The 21,420-nt window shown below is 42.9% G+C and overlaps 1 protein-coding gene across 17 annotated transcripts in view; it reads right to left on the bottom strand.

Annotated features, from left to right (window-relative positions):
* Nucleotides 1-537: 537 nt before the first annotated feature.
* Nucleotides 538-21,420, bottom strand: part of eya4 (EYA transcriptional coactivator and phosphatase 4) — a 535,797-nt gene continuing 514,914 nt past the window's right edge. For 13 of the 17 annotated variants that reach the window (XM_070885521.1, XM_070885527.1, XM_070885532.1 and 10 more), the window contains 2 exons: nt 17,855-17,955; nt 538-2,745 (listed from right to left, as the gene is read on the bottom strand). In XM_070885521.1, coding sequence (XP_070741622.1) covers nt 2,665-2,745; nt 17,855-17,955 — 182 coding nt within the window. In that variant the 3' untranslated portion in view covers nt 538-2,664. Of the gene's footprint in view, nt 2,746-17,854; nt 17,956-17,993; nt 18,095-21,420 lie in introns of all 17 variants that reach the window. The other 4 variants (XM_070885523.1, XM_070885537.1, XM_070885538.1 and 1 more) reach the window with 1 other exon arrangement.

The following is a 21,420-nucleotide window of genomic DNA, read 5'->3' as shown; positions in this document are numbered from 1 at the left end:
CTAACTCACCCACCACTGCTGAAACTCTCATTTATCACTTTGTCACTCTACACGTAACTTCCCCAATGCTATCGACCGACCCCCACCACGGATTCATCCTACACAAACTTCAACTCATCCCGAACTCTAATGGTTGCTTCCTATAATCCACCAACAATCATGTCCCTACAGTATGGAATTCCTTGCTATAATCCTCCCCACCCTCAAAAGCCTCTTCAAAATCTGTTTACCTCCCCCAATTCAACCCCATTTCTTGTTTGGTGTCTAACCTTTTTGTGAAGCACTTTTAGCATTTACCTGTATTAAAGGCACTATATAAATGCAAGTATTTGTTGTATGATACTATTCATTATATCATTATAATAATTACTTCATGAAACTGGCATTCATGTGTCCCAAAAACTGAGACTGTCTTGATCATTGAAATTAGTTTGTTTTATTCATTTTGAAACACAGAAATATCAAGACTGTTTCTGTACATGTATTTTCAGATAATTCACACTAAATATATTACAAAGAAACCCAGGACCATTTAAATTTCCACAAGAGTTGATTTTAATGTTCAAAAAGCACAATCAAAATAAATAAAAAAACATAAACAGTATACTGTTACCACTAAAACGTTGCTGTGTGGCCAATACTTATTATTCTATAGCCCCATAGCTAGAATCTGCAGGAACAAAGTTAAACAAATCAGAGTGGTGTATCAATGTTATGTGCATCCTCTGAATATCCCCTATACTAAATCACACACAGAGCTGAGGAGAAATTGTACTTACAGCATATTGGCAGAATACCCAATCTGTATTATATACAATTTGCTTTTCTCTTTTTTTTAAAGACAGGAGGGAGGGGAGATGGTTGTGAGATGGAGAGATCAGAGTGCTGGTACTGTAACTCTTTAAACTGTGCAGTGGTTTCACTACAAGCAGGCACAGGCACAGGCAGGTTAAAGACCTAAATATCACAGTATCATCTCCATGCTCCACAGTGAAGCTATTGTTTGTATGTGGCATTAAATGTAGAAGTTGATAAGATAGTACTCAGGAGGTTTAACAAAGCTAAAATTGAACTGCAATGTAAGCATCGTTTATATACTTGGAAAAATAGATCTTTGGAAAATTGAGTTTTGGTATTTGATAATGCAATCCTACTTAAATTAATTCTGATCCAATATTTAAGATGCCTTTTGCTGTCTGCCAATATGCTGTAAAGATGTATAATGCACAATGGCATTTATTTTATATAGGAGGAACTTAATTTAAAGGCTTTTGACATCAGCTTTATTTAAAGGTCTCTGACCTTTGAATAAGTTATTAAAATGAATTTAAAGGGGTCTTTGTATACTTGTAACTACAATACTGGTTTAGAGAGAAAATCTCAACATTGGGTTGAGAAATTGGATAGCTTTGTAAGTGAATTTGTCAATGAAGACTGGACCCTTCCGAAGATGCAATAAGCCCTTAAACTTGTTCAAAACCCTTATTCTCACATCCCCTTTTATTCATAGATACATTAAATTGGGGGACAGGGGATGCAGGAAGGGGTGGATTGGGATAAAGCTTATATGAAGTCAGTGAGGCTGGGGTATTATAGTTTTCAGATTTAAAGAAAATATAGACTAGCATGAAATCAAATAAGTGCCCAAACCAAAAATTCTTTTAGAAACTTCCCAGAAATGGTAAAGACTAGCATAATATCAAAAAGTGTCAAGCTGTTTCTTAACGACTAAAATAGATTACCTCACAGTTTAAATTAAAAAGTTTCTCCTGGATATCATTAAGGATTGTAATTTACAATTAAACACTAAAAGTCCAAGTAAAAACACAAAAACTCTCCAATTTTTAATTTCCCGTTTTGACCAACAGACTGGAACATTTCTTCTCTGCTTACACAACGCAGAATTCTTTTACTTCTGATTCTTTAATAATTTGGTCATTTCAAAAAATTAATCATCACAAAGAATTTATCTACACATTTGTGGAACAAAAGTTACATTGTAACACACCAACACTGTCTTCTTTTAAGGCACAACACATCGTTTATGTATATTCTCCTTGTCAAGCTTTACAAAAAGTGACTATCCCCATAAAAGCATTATGTTTTCGAATACAGCTGCTAACTTAGTATAAGCTCTCACCGTAACTAAGTTACACAAACTGCAGGTCTAGATGTGATTGTCAATGTAGCCCAGTGCACTTCTAATGCAGGTTCAGCTTGGATAAGCAGACTAAAGTTTGCTAAAACACTGCATTATTGAGGACATCCAATGGCAAGGAATGCCGTTGAACAACTTCATGCCCGATGCGTTGGAAGCAGCTTCATGTTTCTTAAAAGAACTAGTTCATTGTAAAAGCTGTTCAAGCATCCTGGGCATTGTATAATCACTTGAAGAGTTGTAAAATACACACAACTTGCACTTTATCTATAATGAACAATATTTTCCTAAGACCAACATAGTTCCTTATGCAGAGGTTTAATGTACCAGTCACTGTTCAGCAGTTCGAATTCACAATAGCCTCACATGACAAATCAATTCTCTTCATTTCTTAAGACAAATGTGGAAGCCAGAGGTGCTGCAGATCACAGAGGGAAACTTCATATACTCCTAAACGTTGCTAACAGTTGTTGACTTTGTATCTCTGGCTGTGCTGCACAAGGCAGCTACAAGTATTCCAGTTCCAGTGCTTGATTCAAAGCCAACAGGTCAGAGTGGCTCGATATCCTCCAGAATGGCATATTGTGCTACAGAAATAAGAAAACAAAACAAAAAAAGTCAGCATTAATCATCACTAAACCTATAAGCATGATAAATTTAAATGCTGCTTTTTAAAAGAGTTTCATTAAATATAAATAAAATGAGAATAGTTTGAGAGTTTATTTTGGCTACTGCAAACTATAGTGTTTCGATACTGCAACTAAATTATGCTAAAGCAACCGGACGTCAATTGTCAGAATCTATGTCTATGGTTTGTGTAATATGGAAGAACTCAGTGTCACACATTTGTGGTCTGATTGTGATTTGATGGCTCACCTTTACAGGTGGCATCTGGTACAGCATTAGACTGTTGACCAATTTACTATAATATCACTGACAGGAGTTTCGACAGGTTTATCCTCCCGACCTGTGGCGGACAGATCAAGGTGGAAATGCGCGGAGTGATCGTGGCGGAGATGCGGCAAATGAGGGTACAGGGCCCAGAAGAGCCCAGGGCCCAGGGGCAGCAAATACTGTGATATGTGTGTGCATTATGTCTGTGCAGCAGAGCAGGTGTCTAGTTGTCCTGGTTAACCCTTGCCACTGGATAAAGGCCTCGCTCTGTCAAGCCTGTGTGGTGGCTGATGTGCAATAGACACCACATGTTAAATAAATCCACGCACAGGCATTTTCCACCCCTGGAGTTCAGGACTGGAATATCAGTTCTTTCATTGAAACATCTGTGAACTCATTCCTTTTGGTGTGGTAACAAGTCATCCTCGTTCAAGGGACCGCCTATGATGATGACGGTTTGCCTGGTGTAACCCAGGCTGGAGCCGAGCAAATTCCTGGCCTTGGGACTCCCCCAGTCGCAGACACTTTGATGTTTGGGGTGGATAAAGTTTCTGTTCTAAACAGGTCTTCCTAGAAACTTGGAGTCCAGACTGGGACCCAGTGTATCTTAAATCCCAGACTTTCTGTTGCATTCCTGGCGGACTTATGCTGGGAATGTGCCAGAAAGGCCCACAAATTCTTGGGGCGGTGTTAACTACACAGTGGAAATCTAGTAAGATAATAACAACAACTTGCATTTATATAATGCCTTTAACCTAGTAGAAGGTCCCAAGGTGCTCCACAGGAGTGTTATCAGTCAAAATTTGACACTGAGCCACATAAGGAGATATTGGAACAGGTGACCAAAAGCTTGGTCAAAAAGGTAGGTTTTAAGAAGCCTCTTAAAGGAGGAGAGAGAGGTGGAAAGGTTAGGCAGACAATTCCAGAGCTTCACGCCTAGACAGCTGAAGGCACAATTGCCAATAGCGGGGTGAAAGAAATCAGAGAGAGGTCAGAATTGAAGGAACGCAGAGTTCTGAGGGATGTAGGGCTGGAGGAGATAGGGAGGCGCAAGGCCACGGAGAGATTTGAACACCAGGATGAGAATGTTAAATTGAGGAAATGCTGGACCAGAAAAGCAGTCGAGCGATATTATTTATTATTTCCAGCATTGGCTCTAAGTACGAAGGTTGTGGGTTCAAGCCTCAGTCTAGGACTTGAGTACATAATGTAGGGTGACACTGCAGTGTAGTACTGAGGGTGTTCTGCATCGTTGGAGTTGCTGCCTTTTGGATGAGATGTTAAACTGAGACCCTGTCCACCAATTTAGATGGATGTAAAAGATTCTATGGCACTTCTTGAAGAGCAATGGAGATATCCTGATAGAACAAATAAGCAGAAATTATTTCCAGTGGTAGAAGAGTCAGTAACCAGAGGACACAGATTTAAGGTGATTGGCAAAAGAACCAGAGGCGACATAGGGAATTTATTTTTACTTGCCGAGTTTTTGTGATCTGGAATGCACTGCCTGATTGGGTGGAGGAAGCAGATTAAATAGTAACTTTCAAAATGGAACTGGATAAATACTTGAAGGGAAAAAAATTACAGGGCTATGGGGAATGAGCAGATAAATAGGACTAATTGGATAACTTTTTCATATGAATGGCCTCCTCTGTGATGTGTCATTCTATGATTCTGGCTAAAATTTATCCCTCAACTAACACGATCAAAACCAGAATTATTAATTGGTTGTGAAGTGCTTGGGATAGCCTGAGGACATGAAAGGCGCTATGAAAATGCAAGTTTCTTTGTCAGTAGCAGATCTCCTGTGGTGTTTCTCATAATCAGCCCAGGGCCTAGAGGGCAGTCTCACATGTATGCTGAGATCTTGAAATAGACACTTATCCGCTGATGCTGCTACTTACTAACTTCATGCTTCTACCACTGGATGGGAGCCTGACACTCCCCTCCCCCCCACCCTCCACTACTCTGGTCTCCCACACACTGTGTTACCAGAGGTCCTACACCACTAACACTTATGGCTGTTTGTTCCCTCTGATTTGCAGAGGGCGCTAAAATTTGGGCAAGTGTCAGGACTGCGCAACAAAAGGAAATTGTGCAAGCGGATCTCAATGTGCTGGGGGAATGGGCCAAACTCTGGCATTGAACTTAGTTAAGTACAGTCTAATGCACTTGCACAGGATCAAAACCGAGTGTACTTACACTCTACATGGTATCTAAATAAAATCAGTTGAGAGAGAAAGGGATATTCATAACTCTTAAAAGGTTTATGACCAATGCCAAGAAGCCGTAGCCAAAGCAAACAGGGTATTAGGTTACATAAATAGAACTATTCAATATAAAACAAAATACAACGTATTGTCCTTGTACAAAACCTTGGTAAGACCGCATTTGGAATACTGCATACAGTTTCAGTCCCCTCACATGGTGGGTCATACAGAAGATTTGGGAAAAGTCCAAAGTAGGGCCATAAGGATGAACCCCAGCTTAAAAGGCCACAGTTATTCAGAAAGGCTTAATAGGCTGTAGCTATTCCCTTTATAAATACATAGATTTTGGGGTTATTAGATAGAGGTATACAAAATTGTGTTCCTCTTGAGGGGCTATTTCAACTAGATAGATTGAGGAAAACAAGAGGTCATATGTATAAACTATGCAAGGACATGGTTAGGTTAAATGTTAGATAGTTCTTCTTTTCCCAGAAGATAGTAGACCTATAGAACAAGTTATTGGCTCACGTGCTGAGTGTAGAATCTCTGCGTGCCTTCAGGAAAGCACTAGACCAATTGCTGATTGGGAAGAGGATCATGTCTTATAAAAGGCTGTCTGGCCGGAATCTTCCCAGCCCTGCGAGTGCCCTGCCAATGTCGAAATGGCTGAGATTGACAGCAGGGCGGGATCCCGCTCTTAACCTACCTCTGTATGAGTTTCTGACCTGTCAGGACTGTGTGCGGATCGCAGACCTGACAGCAAGCAGTGGGCCAGTTAATTAAGATAGTTATGAAGTAGTTGAATGCTACTTAAGAGGATTAAAATTAGGCACTTACAATTTGACCAACCTTTTGACGGGTTTGCCGTTCCTCGGGGAACACGCCAGGTAATTGGAGTTGGGTTCTCAGTGACTCCATTACTTTGGCTAGTTGACAGCGACCATTTCACAGCTGTTCACTTTACAATGTCAGAAGCTGAAGCCTTCATGATTTGGAAGAATCTTTTGAGCTGTATGCAGTTTGGAAGTGTTTGCAGCGAACTCTCTATTCACTGTCACCTCCTTAGAGCATCCTCTCTCATCACTGACAGATTGCTTCTGTCATCTCAACCTCACCTGTATCTATTCCAACAGCATCGGTGCCTTTTAAAAAATCTCTCCTTGGACCTCAGAATCGCACCATGATCAGCCTCAACACCAACATCACTAAACACACCAGCAACACCAACAACAACACCAACCTTCTCCGCAATCAACCGATGCTGCAAAGGACACAGGGCATCAGCACCCGACCACATTGCTGCCCAGGAGCCAAGGATGGCCTCGACATGGCCACATTTACTTAAATTGCTGTACACCCTGGCTGCCATATGATGCGCCAGGTTGGCACTACCCCACACCGGCTCCATAAAGCATCCTTACAATGCCTAAGCCTTTCCTTTCACACTCATCACCATTGTGGGGGGTGGGGGAGAGGGGATACCCTTATGTCTCACCATTCACTGTAACTCACTAAGCCACTTCCAAAGGTGTCTACAAATCTATCCAAGAACTCAATGTGATGAAAATAAAGATTTCAATGTTTGATAATACATCAACATAAACTTTACATGAACATTGGCTAAAGGACCCAAGTGCCTACCCTTGTGTGTTGTTAGTTGCTATGATTAGACAAGGGTGAGTGTGAGGGGTGGCTAGTATGATGGGGAATTGATAATGTAGATAGAGCGAGAGAGGGATGGGTGGAGGTGCAAGGTCAGTTGGCGTGAGTAAGAATGTGCAGGGGTAGAGTAGGGAAGGCAGAGTGATGGGGATGTGATGAGTGGCACAGCAGGATGAGGTTGCGTGTGGCTTTGCAGTAACATTTCATGATCTACTAAGATCACTGAAAGGTTTGTGCCACTGCAGTCAGGTCCTCCTGACGACATCCCTGGTTGTGTCCTCCTGTGCAATGTACAACCAGGTTGCATTGGTGTCCTGAGGAGTTCTCTTCCGCCCGTTGGAAGGGAAGAGGACCTCCCTGCTTGCTATGACTCCCTCCAGAAGCATCTGGAGGGAGTGATGGGAGAGCCTGGGTGCAGCCGTACACCTCTGTGCAGTGCTCGTCAGTGTTTGCAGCAGCTCATCAGACCGGCTTCCTGTTAATTGGCCGGAAACCTCGCAGGGCGTGCTTAACAAACCCCATTAATGGAAGATTGGGTGCAGAGGGCGGGATGGAGTCAGGAGCAGCTTTCCTACACGCCATCAATGCCGGCTGCACCCAACTCACCACGGGTAGCGAAATCACGGCTTCAATGTGGTCTCCTGGACTAGTATCAGTCGTCTAAAAGGGTAGGAGAGGAAATTCAAGAAAATATATTTTTCCCTATTTACTCTTCTTTTTTTTTGCCTCTCCCAGGAGATTACATGACTGGTGATGGGCAGGCGGGTATGTGGGCGGACAGGTACACGAGCGGGCAGGTATGCGTGCTGGTGGGTATGTGTGCTGTGAGTACGGGTACGAAATCATGATGCTCCAAGCGTTGTGGTTGTGTGAGGCATGCTCGATGAAACAGCTGGCCTTTTCCTGCCCGTCGATTTTGTATATTTGTATTGCCCCTCCCTACTTGCCCTGGGAAGACAGTGGTGGGCCTTTCCCTTCAACTACTGCAGTCCTTGTGGTGATGATGTTCCATTATAGTGTTAGGTAGGAAATTCCACTAATTTGTCCCAGCGACAATAAAGGAATCGCAGTGTATGTCCAAACCAGGTTGGTGTGTCACTTGTAGGAACTTGAAGGTAATGGTGTTCCTGAATGTTACTGCTCTTGTCCTTCTCAGTGGTAGAGGTCACAGGGCTGAGAGGAACAGTCAAAGTAACTTACAATGTTGCTGCAGTGCACCCCATAGAGCAGGCCGGGGAGCGGAAGGAGCAGCATGGCGGCCTTTCACTCCAGGGAGCAGTACGTGCTGGAGCAGGAGAGCAACGGCAGTGAAGAGGGACATCATCAATGTCCAGGTCGGTGATTGGAGCATGGGCAGGTACAGCAGGAGCAGCGAGGTCGGGGCAAAGGAGCGGCAAGAGATTGTAGAGGGATGTGATCGGGGCCCAGGAGAGGCGCGAGTTAGGGGCCCATGAAAGGCGAGGACCCAGGGGTAGCACGGGGCAGCCCACACTGTGATATGTGTGCGCACTAGGTCCGTGCAGCAGAGCTGGTCTCCAGTCGTCCTTGTTAATCCTTGCCACTGGACCAAGAGCTAGCTCTGTCAAGCCCATGTGATGGCTGGTGTGCAACAGTCACCAGATGTTAAAAAAAATCCACGCACAGGCGTCTTCCACCCTTCAAGATTTAGTTCGGGACCTGGAATTTTAAGTCCTTCATTGAAACACCTGTGAAATTTTTGACATGGAAGCAAGTCATCCTCGATTCGAGGGACTGCCTATGATGATGATGTGCTGAGATAATGCATACTGCAGTCACAGTGCACTGGCAATGGGTGGGGACAGAAACTGAGTTCAGGGCAGTGGCACTGATCAAATGGACTGCTTTATTGTGGATGGTGTTGAGCTTCGAAGGTTGATGTGGCTGCGTCCAACCAGATGACTGGTGAGTATTCAAATGCACTCCTGACATAAACCTTGAAGGTGATAGAGAGGCACTGTTCTCTGTTCTTGCAGCCACATTGTAAATATGCCTGGTCTAGTTTAGTTTCTTGTCAATGGTCACCGCCATGGTGAACAAGGTTGGGGAATTAGTGATGGTGATGCCATTGCAGGTCATGAGTTGGGACTTTTTTTGTTGGAGATAGTAATTTATTTGGCATGAATGCCACCTGCCACTTATCAGCCCAATCCATGGCTTACTGTAAGTTGGAAAGAGCAGCTTCATTATTAGCATAATTGTAAATGGAGCTGAACAGTATAGAATTGTCATCCAACAGCATAATTCATGAACGTAGTACAGAGGAAGGTCAATTAATGAAGCAGCTAAAGCTGGTTGTGCCAAGGACATTGCCTTGAGGAATTCTGTTAGCAATATCCTGAGGCTGGGATAATCAGCCTCTGACAACCATGACAATTTTCCTATATGATTCCAGCCACTGGAGGATTTTCCTTCCGCCCGCCCCACCACACGCCCCCCTCCCCCCCACCACCCCCCCCCCCCAACTACAGGCCTCAGTTTTTTGGGGCTCCTTGGTTGCCATATTTATTTGAAAGCTGACTTGATGTCAGAACATAAGAACATAAGAAATAGGAACAGGAGTAGGTCATACGGCCCCTCGAGCCTGCTCCGCCATTCAATAAGATCATGGCTGATCTGATCATGGACTCAGCTCCACTTCCCCGCCTGCTCCCCATAACCCCTTATCCCCTAATCATTTAAGAAACTATTTCTGTCTTAAATTTATTCAATGTCCCAGCTTCCACAGCTCTCTGAGGCAGCAAATTCCACAAACTTATAACCCTCTGAGAGAAGAAATTTCTCCTCATCTCTGTTTTAAATAGGCGGCTCCTTATTCTAAGATGTTGCCCTCTAGTTCTAGTCTCCCCCATCAGTGGAAGCATCCTCTCTGCATCCACCTTGTCAAGCCCCCTCATAATCTTATATGTTTCGATAAGATCACCTCTCATTCTTCTGAATTCCAATGAGTAGAGGCCCAACCGACTCAACCTTTCCTCACAAGTCAACCCCCTCATCCCCGGAATCAACCTTGTGAACCTTCTCTGAACTGCCTCCAAAGCAAGTATATACTTTCGTAAATATGGAAACCAAAACTGCACGCAGTATTCCAAGTGTGGCCTCACCAATATCTTATATAGTTGTAGCAAGACTTTTATACTCCATCCCCTTTGCAATAAAGGCCAAGATACCATTGGCCTTCCTGATCACTTGCTGTTCCTGCATACTATCCTTTTGTGTTTCATGCACAAGTATCCCCAGGTCCTGCTGTACTGCAGCATTTTGCAATCTTTCTCCATTTAAATAATAACTTGCTCTTTGATTTTTTCTGCCAAAGTGCATGACCTCACACTTTCCAACATTATACTCCATCTGCCAAATTTTTGCCCACTTATTTAACCTGTCTATGTACTTTTGCAGATTTTTTTGTGTCCTCCTCACACATTGCTTCTCCTCCCATCTTTGTATCATCAGCAAACTTGGCTACGTTACACTCAGTCCCTTCTTCCAAGTCGTTAATATAGATTGTAAATAGTTGGGGTCCCAGCACTGATCCCTGCGGCACCCCACTTGTTACTACTTGCCAACCAGAGAATGAACCATTTATCCCGACTGTTTTCTGTTAGTTAGCCAATCCTCTATCCATGCTAGTATGCAGTTACTCTCTCACCTTCATTTTTCTCTGAACTTAATGATCCACTATTGAAATCATATTGTCAGAAATCATAGTTTAGAAATTGGATTGTGCTGCACCCATTTCTTGAGTGAGGAACAGGTGCTGAAAGGTCCTATATGGTGTGCGGAAGCGGTCAGTCCATGCCACATGTCATACTGGTTGGGATGCCATGTCGTTGTCCAAAGCCCCCGCCGGAAACAGCCGTTAGGTCCTCTGCCTATGAAATCTGGCTGCCTAACACTTGTTTCAGGTCCCTTTGGGAAATTGGATGGCGACTGATAGCGGCATGCGGTCAGTTTTCCCTGGTGCACAGCAACCAAACCTGTCGCCTAAACCTGTCGCCTAAAAGGTAAGTACGTTATAGTACTGCTTCTAGCTCCACATTAAAACTGCAGGTCACTGTTCTTGGACTTAACTGCTGCCTTCAACCTGAGCCCGGCTGGACAATCTCGCTCCCCCCACCCACCCCCCCGTCCCCTCGCTGTGACCATCCTCTGGGACCACGATAGGTGCCCGCAGCTTGCCGGTAATAAACCAATGAGGCCGGCACACCAATGTTGTGTGCTCCTGCTGCTGACCACTTTGGGCACGTGCAGTGGTCTAATTTTGGATGTGATCCAATTTCTAGGTCCATATTGCAAAGTTGCATATTCCAGCAATTTTATTAATTATGGAGTAAAACAAGCATTCTCTTATTTTCTGTTAAGAGGAGTTTTATCCCCTTAGAAAATTAAGATCCAAACATGCCACAAAGGTAAGATTATTCTAGCAAACATATAAATTTATAATAGAAATGTTGACAAAGTTACGAATGATTTTGGAATATTTCCTTAAACTTATTTGTAAGAGTCAGATATATATTTTACTTAAATACGCAGCACATGTTCCCCATTCCTGACTGACCTAATGTGGGCGGGGAAGAATGGTGGGGAAGATGCAGAAGTTTATTAATTCCCTCTTGGTTTAGTGGAAAGGAAAAACAGTTTACAAACTTTGCAGAATTTTCAACACTCCAGCTGTGGTGGCTTATTCTTGTCAATCAGACTTGGAGGAGATGCGGACTCAGGAGTGGTAATGAAAACCAAATGGAGCTGAGTTTAGCTGAGAGAACATAGCCAGCAACATCATCCCTCGAGGTGCAACTCCTTGATATACGCTGAAACTTTAAACCAGAACACTCCAGACAGATCAGTGAGCGAACAGCAGAATCGAGCTGGGGCACTTGCAGCTCCTTCAAAACATTTACCTCCAAAGATGATTACATAGAAACATAGAAAATAGATGCAGGAGTAGGCCATTCAGCCCTTTGAGCCTGCACCACCATTCAATAAGGTCATGGCTGATCATTCCCTCAGTACCCCTTTCCTGCTTTCTCTCCATACTCCTTGATCCCTTTAGCCATAAGGGCCATATCTAACTCCCTCTTGAATATATCCAATGAACGAGCATCAACAGCTCTCTGCGGCAGGGAATTCCACAGGTTAACCACTCTCTGAGTGAAGAAGTTTCTCCTCATCTCAGTCCTAAATGACTTACCCCTTATCCTCAGACTGTGTCCTCTGGTTCTGGACTTCCCCAACATCGGGAACATTCTTCCTGCATCTAACCTGTCCAGTCCTGTCAGAATTTTATATGTTTCTATGAGATCCCCTCTCATGCTTCTAAATTTCAGTGAATACAGGCCCAGTCGATCCAGTCTCTCCTCATATGTCAGTCCTGCCATCCCAGGAATCAGTCTGGTGAACCTTCGCTGCACTCCCTCAATAGCAAGAATGTCCTTTCTCAGATTAGGAGACCAAAACTGCACACAATACTCCAGGTGAGGCCTCACCAAGGCCCTGTACAACTGCAGTAAGACCTCCCTGCTCTTATACTCAAATCCCCTAGCTATAAAGGCCAACATACCATTTGCCTTCTTCACTGCCTGCTGTACCTGCATGTCAACTTTCAATGACTGATGTACCATGACACCCAGGTCTCGTTGCACCTCCCCTTTTCCTAATCTGCCGCCATTCAGATAATATTCTGCCTTTGTGTTTTTGCCCCCAAAGTGGATAACCTCACATTTATCCACATTATACTGCATCTGCCCTCTCACCTAACCTGTCCAAGTCACCCTGCAGCCTCTTAGTGTCCTCCTCACAGCTCACACCGCCACCCAGCTTAGTGTCATCTGCAAACTTGGAGATATTACACTCATTTCCTTCATCTAAATCATTAATGTATATTGTCATTTAAAAATTACATTTTACTTTACTCTCCATTAAAAAATTATTTTATACTTTCTTAGGTCTGACCCCCTGCCCCCAACGCTACACATAAAGACGACAGGGCATACCATGGCCTGCTCTTAAGAATCTTCCAGTTCAGCGCTATAGCCAGGTGCTAGGACATACACAAGAATGGTTTGGTATGACTCACTGCCTGATTTTCTTTCCCTGATTGTGGTGGGGTGCCTAAGGCTCTGCCTGCCCATCACCTCAATAGTTCGTTTCTTAGGCCAAAATCTTAATTTGGAGGGGGGAGGGGGTTGCGCTGGAAAATGGTCAGGAAACCCGGGAGAACTATTTTATTAAAATTTGGACTTACTGTTTCCCACCCAAAGCCAGCCAGATGGAGAAGCTGCCTGACTGGCGGTTGGGTAGGCCTGTGGCACTAAGCCGCAGAGAGGAGGGAGGCCAGAGGGGGAATTGGGGCCAGAGGAAGGAGACTGGATGGGGATCGGAGATGGATGTGGATCGGGGATAGATGGGGATCGGAGATGGATGTGGATCGGGGATGGATGGGGATCGGGGCTGGATGGGGATCGGAGATGGATGTGGATCGGGGATGGATGGGGATCGGGGCTGGATGGGGATCGGAGATGGATGTGGATCGGGGATGGATGGGGATCGGGGCTGGAAGGGGTGATGATTAGGGGCCAGAGGGAGGAGGCTGAAGGGTGAATGGGAGTTGGAGGAGGGAGGTCAGAAGGCCAGAGGGGGTTCGGGACCCGGGGGGGTCGGTTGGAAAGCTGGAGGAGGAATCGGGTCCGGAGCAGGTAAGTTGGAAGGCCGGAGAGGGGATTGAACACCGGAAGGGGTCGGTGGCCAAGGATTGAAGGCTGGAGGGGGGTTCGGAGATCTGAGGACAGATCAGAGGTCTCGGGGGGCAATTGGAAGGGTCGAGGGTGTCTGATCGCAGGGGGTCAATGAGGTAGGAACGCTGGATCCAGCAGGTAATTGGAAAGGCACTTACCTCCTGGATCCAGCAGTCCTCGTCTCCCTTTAGCTGGCGGGTTCTCCGAGGCCAAGGAAATCCGCCCACCAACCAAATGGTGAATCATAACATGGCACGGAGCCTCATTATAATATTTAAATGAGAGAGCCACTGCCTGGGAGTGGGTTGGCCGGCCCCCACCCCCGCCCCAGCCACACTTCCGTTAAAACCGGAAGTGGGTGGGATGGAGGTGGGTTGGTGTCAGGATTCAGTATTTTTAACTCGTTAACCTCCCACCTGACCCCAATTCATACGTTTTCTGAGATTAAAATTCTCCCTTTAGTGTTGGTTGTTGTGGACACGAAGCCATCCATGGCACAATATATTACTAAAACTGTGTAGCAATATATTACTAAAACTGTGTAGTAACTGCTGTTCCACCCCTCCCCTTCTCTAGGCCTCCTTTAATGATGCCCAACTTTGATAGGAGGAGTCTACTGTAGCAAATCAGGTATGGCAATCCTCAACATTCCTTCAAAGATTTACAGAAATTTCACTGCTCAATTGATTTTTTAACAAATTATGTTTTTTTTCCAGCAACAATTCAACAAATAATCATTTGGAGAAGTAATGAAGGGAGGAAAAAAGAAAACATTTTTGCAGATCAGCAAAAGTTTTGGGGATAGAGACTTGCATTTCAACGTTAATGTTACAGGAGTGCCACTGCTCCTTCAGCATGATATTCCCAGTTTGCTTATTCATAATCCTGTGTCTGTCAGAGCTGAGACAACTCAATGAAAGGAGAACTTCAGGCTATTAATGTGTTTAATGCAGGGAATAATTATTTAGTCTCCTTTGGATCAGTAATTTTATTTCATCTTCCGCTGGAAACCACAAATCAAAAATTGTAACTCCTGATTTGATCCCTGCGGATGTCAGTCAGAATCTTTCAGTGGATATGACGCACACCTACATGAAAAAAGTTATAAACTGGAGAAAGTAGATTAAAACAATAGTTACAAAGTATGCTTTGCTACTATTTCAGAAAGTAGACATAAGCCGCCAGCTATGTGATGTCAGGAACTTCTGCATATAAGGCTCCCTAAGGAGTTATGATAATGACTAACGAGTACAGTAAGTGGAAAAACAGTTGAGTGGAAAAATACCATTTAATTCAAATTTTTAGTCTCGGGATTAAATAATGCTATTTATTTTATGTATATTGATGTTAATTTCTGTCCCCAATACAAACGCTACACAGCACACTTAAATCACTTGCTGCACTCTGAACAGCAAGCTGACATCCGCAAAGAGCATCACACAACAGTTTGAGTTCCCAATGTGAGGCCCACTTTTGGACATATTAATATAGATATAATTGTACCCATAGCAGTGTATTAATGTGCTTATTTAACTTATTTCAAATCCAACCATGACACGTTTAAATTGAATTCAATAAATCTGGTAATTTGTGGTCTGGTGTCATAAAAAAATGACCATGAAAGGTGCCAATTTGCCGTGAAAACCCAACTGGTTTACTGTCGTTCAGTGAAGGCAATCTGCCAACTCTACCCAGTCTGGCGACATGTGGTTACAGCGCCACATTATGTGGTTGACTTTTAATGCCTTCTGAAGTGGCCTAGAAAGCCACCCATTTATAAAGATAATCATTGCAGCATCTAGGCACGGGCAATAAATGTGGTCTTGCCAATGATTGCCCACATCCCAAAAACAAAAAAAAATTGTGAAGAAGAACCCAGTTCACTGTGTCTATAAAGTTTGTGAATTTCTACTGTTGCAAGAGTTTCTATTAATCAGCCAATGTTACTGAATATGGGTTTATTCTTAGTAATTACCTTCAAGTGTGGAATTCGAGCCTGTTCTGTTGTTTATATTTTGAACTAAGTTGAGAAATTAAATTCTGACGTCATTATCGATAGGTCTGATGTCTCGATCCCAAGTTTTCAGAGGCAGGAATGCAATAACAGCAGCTAGTACTTTGCCAGCTATACCTGCTATACCCCCCTATTAAAGCATATTTTGTTGTTGTTGTATGTACTTCAACCAACAGGAAGATGATTAGTACAGTAAAAATGAATTGCTAAAGCCATAAATGAAAATGTGTCTCATTTCCTTATGGTGCAAAGCACATCCAAGACAAACTCTGGACATGTGCACATGTCATGAGTTTGGAATTCTTTGGCACCAATATCAGGATCTTAACTACAAGAAATACATAATCGGATTACACCACAGTTCTGTTCCTCCCCTCAGTTATTCCATTTCTCTTCACCTACCACTGTTCAAATAATTGGCAGCAGGAATGCAATTTATTAAATCAACATTCCATTCTATTTTAGAAATATTGTGCAATTCATTCCAAAAGTGCAGGGAATAATCGGTCATGGTATTGTCCATATTTCACGGATGCAACCTGGCTGCCAGGATTAGTATAATTTTTTTTCAATCTTGTACTTCAGCACCAGAAATCAGCCAACAGATCTTTCCCCCCCAAAAAAACATTGGGATACAATTTCTACAGTGGTTCCCTGATCTCCTGCATTGCGTACAAATGAACGGAGCACAAAATAAAATTCTAGCCATCGTAAGCAGACCGAGGAGTTGAAATTCACCTGGGCCCATTTTCGAGCCCAGAATCAAAGCTGCACATGCCATGTGTGCTCCATCTGGGAGGTTCGAGGCTGGCCCCAGACTGGACCTCAGCTTCATTAATAATATTTGGGTGAACACCACAGTCAGCTTGCCCATTGAAGATGAAGAATTTTGGGCCTCGTGCCTCGCTGGCAGCAGCCCAAACGGAAGTCCAGGGGGTGGGACGGGCGGAACGACAACGGACAAGGTTGATCGAGATACTGTGGAATGGAGGAGGTCTTCTGCTTCTCCTGACTCAACAGGAATGATTTTTAAAAGTAAAAAAAAAACATACCTTTTGTTGGTGGCTGCTGAAGAGTCCTGAGTAGAGCAGGATCTGGCTTCCGCTCTGCTCAATCCCAAAGCAATTTCTGCCAGCGGCTATTAAACAGGAATTAGGCCACTTATTTACATATGTAAGACAGCCCAATACCTGCTTTAGAGCGTCCCTGGGGTGGATGAAGTAGGTTGCAGAAATTGGGCCTCATTGCACTCGTTTTACGCCGGTAAAATGGATCCAATAAGGTCCAATTTCTGCACAGCATTTTCATTACAGAACATTGCCATGAATTGAAAATTGACAAAAAGATTGATAGACACACTTTGGTATATGCTTCAGAACTTGAAACTTGTATTTTCCTTCATTGTAATGACTGCTAATTCAAATGATGTGAGCAGCACCTCGTGCTTTATCAAGCTATCCAAACCTTCCATCTACAATTGCCTTGTTACTCATTTGTCCCCATCTATGACACGAGAACAGCGAATGGATTGGCAACTGGGCTCTGTAAGTTTCAATCCATTAGTCTTCAAATTGTCAGTCAAATTAGCTTGCATGTAAAATAGATTTTCTATTCTTACTCCTTAGACAGATCTCTTCTGCCAGATGGCCCTGTGGATTGTTCAATACAAGATTCAACTAATGTTGCATTTTAAAGTATTAAGGTATTCTAATGGTGTTATTTATGCAAGTAAAACGTTTCAATGCAAAAGATGACTTTAGGCGTGTTTGACATCAGCATCTTATGTCATTGAATAGATTTTCTAATGATGTAATCCTTGAGGAAAGGCACATCACAATCGGTAAATAAAGCATGCAGAAATCTGCTTTGATCCATATCAGCCCTTAGAAAGGGACACACACCATTTCTTATAAAGTCATGCAAGAAAAAAGGAATTAACCACCACCTTAAAATGAAGACCAAATCCATTAACTAATGAGGTTAATGCCATTAATTCTAGTTCACAAAGCGACTTGTTCAAAGCTCTATCTCATCATGCTCTACAAGCTAATACATTAAGGCACACTTGGAAAAATCTTTTCCAACATCACATGAATTCAAACAAAGCAAAGCCCAGAGTAATAAATCCAAATGGTGCACCAACAATATTTAGCAGACTTGTTACCTTTTTTGCTGCCTGTTCTTCTTCTACACCATCCCCAATAACAACATATACTACTTTTCTGCCAAACCTTTGCATAATTCGTTCAAAGCAACTTTCTTTGCCTGGAAGATAAATGAGGAAGAGTTCAGGGTGAATTTACCTGAGTAGCGGCATGCTCTTCATCTCTGGCATCTCCAATGACAACATAAGTAACTTTAGTGCCAAATTTGGACACTATACGCTGAAAACAGCTTTCTTTGCCTGAAAAACAATGCATGGCTCAGCCTTTCAATAATAATTAAATTGCTTTACTATACAGCATATAATTTCTCTTAAAATCAACCTTTTGGGAACATGCTCAAATTATATTTACGCAAAAATATTGAGAATGACAAGTGAGAATATAGCACTGCAATGTACTATAATCACTTGAACATAGATAGGCAGTTTTATGTTTCTTCTCCCTCAATCCAATAATAATAATCTAACTTTGTATGCCACCTGTCCCTATTTTATCACTCCCCTAGTGGATCAACAGACTCTGTCTGAAGTCATATTTTTCTATGATGGATGTTGCACCTAATGTTTAGTTATATATCGACTGGCAATTTGAAAGGTAAGGGTTATCAGTGTGCAAAAAGCAACTTTCCTCAATTTCCCCCCTTTTTTCCTGAAGACACTGACTCATGCTGGGGTACAAGTGCTGCCAACCCTTTTGTTCTTCACCCAAATGGTCATTCTCACGTGTGGCTACAGCGAATAAGTGCAGGCTATTCCACTACAAGAGCATGACAGTTAAACTTGTTCCAGTTTTCACCTGATATTGATACACAGGAGTTGAAATTGGCTGTTGGTGGTAGTGCGAATTGGGTAATAATGAATAGGCAACCCATTTGGGGCAGGGTTTTCTTTTTCATTGACTTTATACTGGCCCATATACTGCTGTGTCCAGGACCATCAATGGAAAAGTGATGGTAGGCCTCAGGAAGTGGTGGTGAAAGCTCCGAGTTTCCCCATTGGAAGGAGAAGGTCTTATAGCGACTACCTCTCCCTCCAACTTTATCCTTAGTTTCAGCCTTATTTACACCCTTATGGAATCTCAATTATAACATTCTTGCTGTTATAATATTGGAAGAATTTCTGACGGTTTCATTTAGCTTCCACAACCCTTCTTATTTTTAGTTCCCTCTTTACCCTTTGAGCATTTTTTTTTGAGGTTTCTATATTTTCAGTAGTTTCCCTCACTTTGCTGTTGGGTTGGGTTGTGTTTAGGTGTCCTTGGGATGCAGGATGTTGGCCCCCAAAATTGAGCCTTGCTGCACCAATTTTATGCCCTTTTACACCTGTAAAACGGGCACAGTAGGGTACAATTTCTACCCCAAGTTGTCATTGTTTCTCCCTAAAGGCTTTCTAAAGTTTGATTTTTGTTAATATTGTCTTATCATTCCCTTCACGGCCACATTTCTTAAATCTGTACTATTAATCTTTAGTATGTAGTTATCCTGCATACTTGGTGGTATGTCCTTAAATATTACATAAAGGTAACCACTTACTAATAGTGCATCATTTCCGCATACAGTTAATGTTAATTAATGTTCCTTTATACAGTTAGTGCATGTACTAATATTAAATAAGCTTTCTCCTAGTCAGTATCTATACTAATATTAAACAGTCCCTCATACAGCTAGGATCTATACTAATATTAAACAATCCCCCATACAGCTAGGATCTATACTAGAGCCCCCTGGATGTCTAGGGACTTACAGGGGAGGATAAAGAAAAAAAGGGAAGCTTATGTCATATACCGACGGCTAAATACTATAGAATCTCTGGAGGAATATAGAAAATTACGAGGTAAAATTAAAAAGGATATTAGGAATGCTAAGAGAGAGCATGAAAAATTCTTGGCTCGTAAAATTAAGGAATACCCAAAGATGTTCTATAAATATATTAAGAGCAAGACGGTAACTAAAGAAAGGGTGGGGCCTATTAGAGACCATGAGAGTAATCTTTGTGTGAAGGCGGAAGATGTTGGTATGGTTCTTAATGAATACTTTGCGTCTGTTTTCACAAAGGAAAGGGGCAATGCAGATACTGCTATCAAAGAGGAGTGTGAAATTCTGGATGAAATAAACATAGTGAGAGAGGAGATATTAAGGGGTTTAGCAGCTTTGAAAGTAGGTAAGTCCCCAGGCCCGGATGAAATGCATCCCAGGCTGTTGAGCGAAGTGAAAGAGGAAATAGCAGAGTCCTTGACCATCATTTGGATTTGGGCATGGTGCCGGAGGATTGGAGGACTGCTAATGTAGTACCCTTGTTTAAGAAAGGAGAAAGGGATAGGCCGAGTAATTACAGGCCTGTCAGCCTAACCTCAGTGGTGGGAAAATTATTGGAAAAAATCCTGACGGACAGGATAAATCTACATTTGGAAAGGCAAGGATTAATTAAGGACAGTCAGCACGGATTTGTTAAGGGAAGACCATGTTTGACTATCCTGATTGAATTTTTTGAGGCGGTAACCAGGGGGGTCAATGAGGGTAGTGCATACGATGTAGTGTATATGGACTTCAGCAAAGCTTTTGATAAGGTCCCACGTGGTAGACTAGTCACGAAGGTTAAAGCTCATGGGATCCAGGGCAAAGTGGCTAGTTGGATCCAAAATTGGCTTAGAGGTAGGAAGCAAAGGGTAATGGTTGATGGATGTTTTTGTGACTGGAAGGATGTTTCCAGTGGGGCTCCGCAGGGCTCAGTACTGGGTCCCCTGCTTTATGTGGTATATATCAACGGTTTAGACTTGAAAAAAGGGAGTATGATTAAGAAGTTTGCAGATTACACTAAAATTGGCTGTGTGGTTGATAATGAAGAAGAAAGTCATGGACTGCAGGAGGATATCAAACTACTGGTCAGGTGGGCAGAGCAGTGGCAAATGGAATTTATTTCGGAGAAGTGTGAGGTAATGCACTTTGTGATGGCTAATAAGGAAAGGGTATACACATTAAGCAGTAGGCCACTTAATAGTGTAGATGAACAAAGGGACCTTGGAGTGCTTGTCCATAGATTCCTGAAAGTAGAAGGCCAGGTGGATAAGGTGGTTAAGAAGGCATACAGAATGCTTGCCTTTATTGGTCGAGGCATAGAATACAAGAGCAGGGAGGTTATGCTTCAATTGTATAATACTCTGGTTAGGCCACAGCTGAAGTACTGCGTGTAGTTCTGGTCGCTGTATTATAGGAAGGACGTGATTGCACTAGAGAGGGTGCAGAGGAGATTTACTAGGATGCTGCCTGGAATGGAGAATTTTAGCTAAGATTGGATAGGCTGGGTTTGTTCTCATTGGAACAGAGGAGGTTGACAGGAGGTGTACAAAATGTTGAGGGACCTGGATATAGTGGATAGCAAGGGCCTATTTCCTTTGATGGAGAGGTCAATTATGAGGGGGCATAGTTTTAAGGTGGTTGGTGGAAGGTTCAGTGGGGATTTGAGGGGAGGTTTCTTCATGTAGAGGGTTTTGGGGGTCTGGAACTCACTGCTTGGAAGGGTGGTGAATGCAGAAACCCTCATCACATTTAAATGGTGTTTGGATGGGT

This window comes from Pristiophorus japonicus, chromosome 7 (assembly GCF_044704955.1).
Source record: "Pristiophorus japonicus isolate sPriJap1 chromosome 7, sPriJap1.hap1, whole genome shotgun sequence".
Lineage (NCBI taxonomy): Eukaryota > Metazoa > Chordata > Chondrichthyes > Pristiophoridae > Pristiophorus > Pristiophorus japonicus.
Note: the sequence above shows the minus strand (reverse complement) of the source record. Positions and strands in the feature narration are given on the sequence as shown.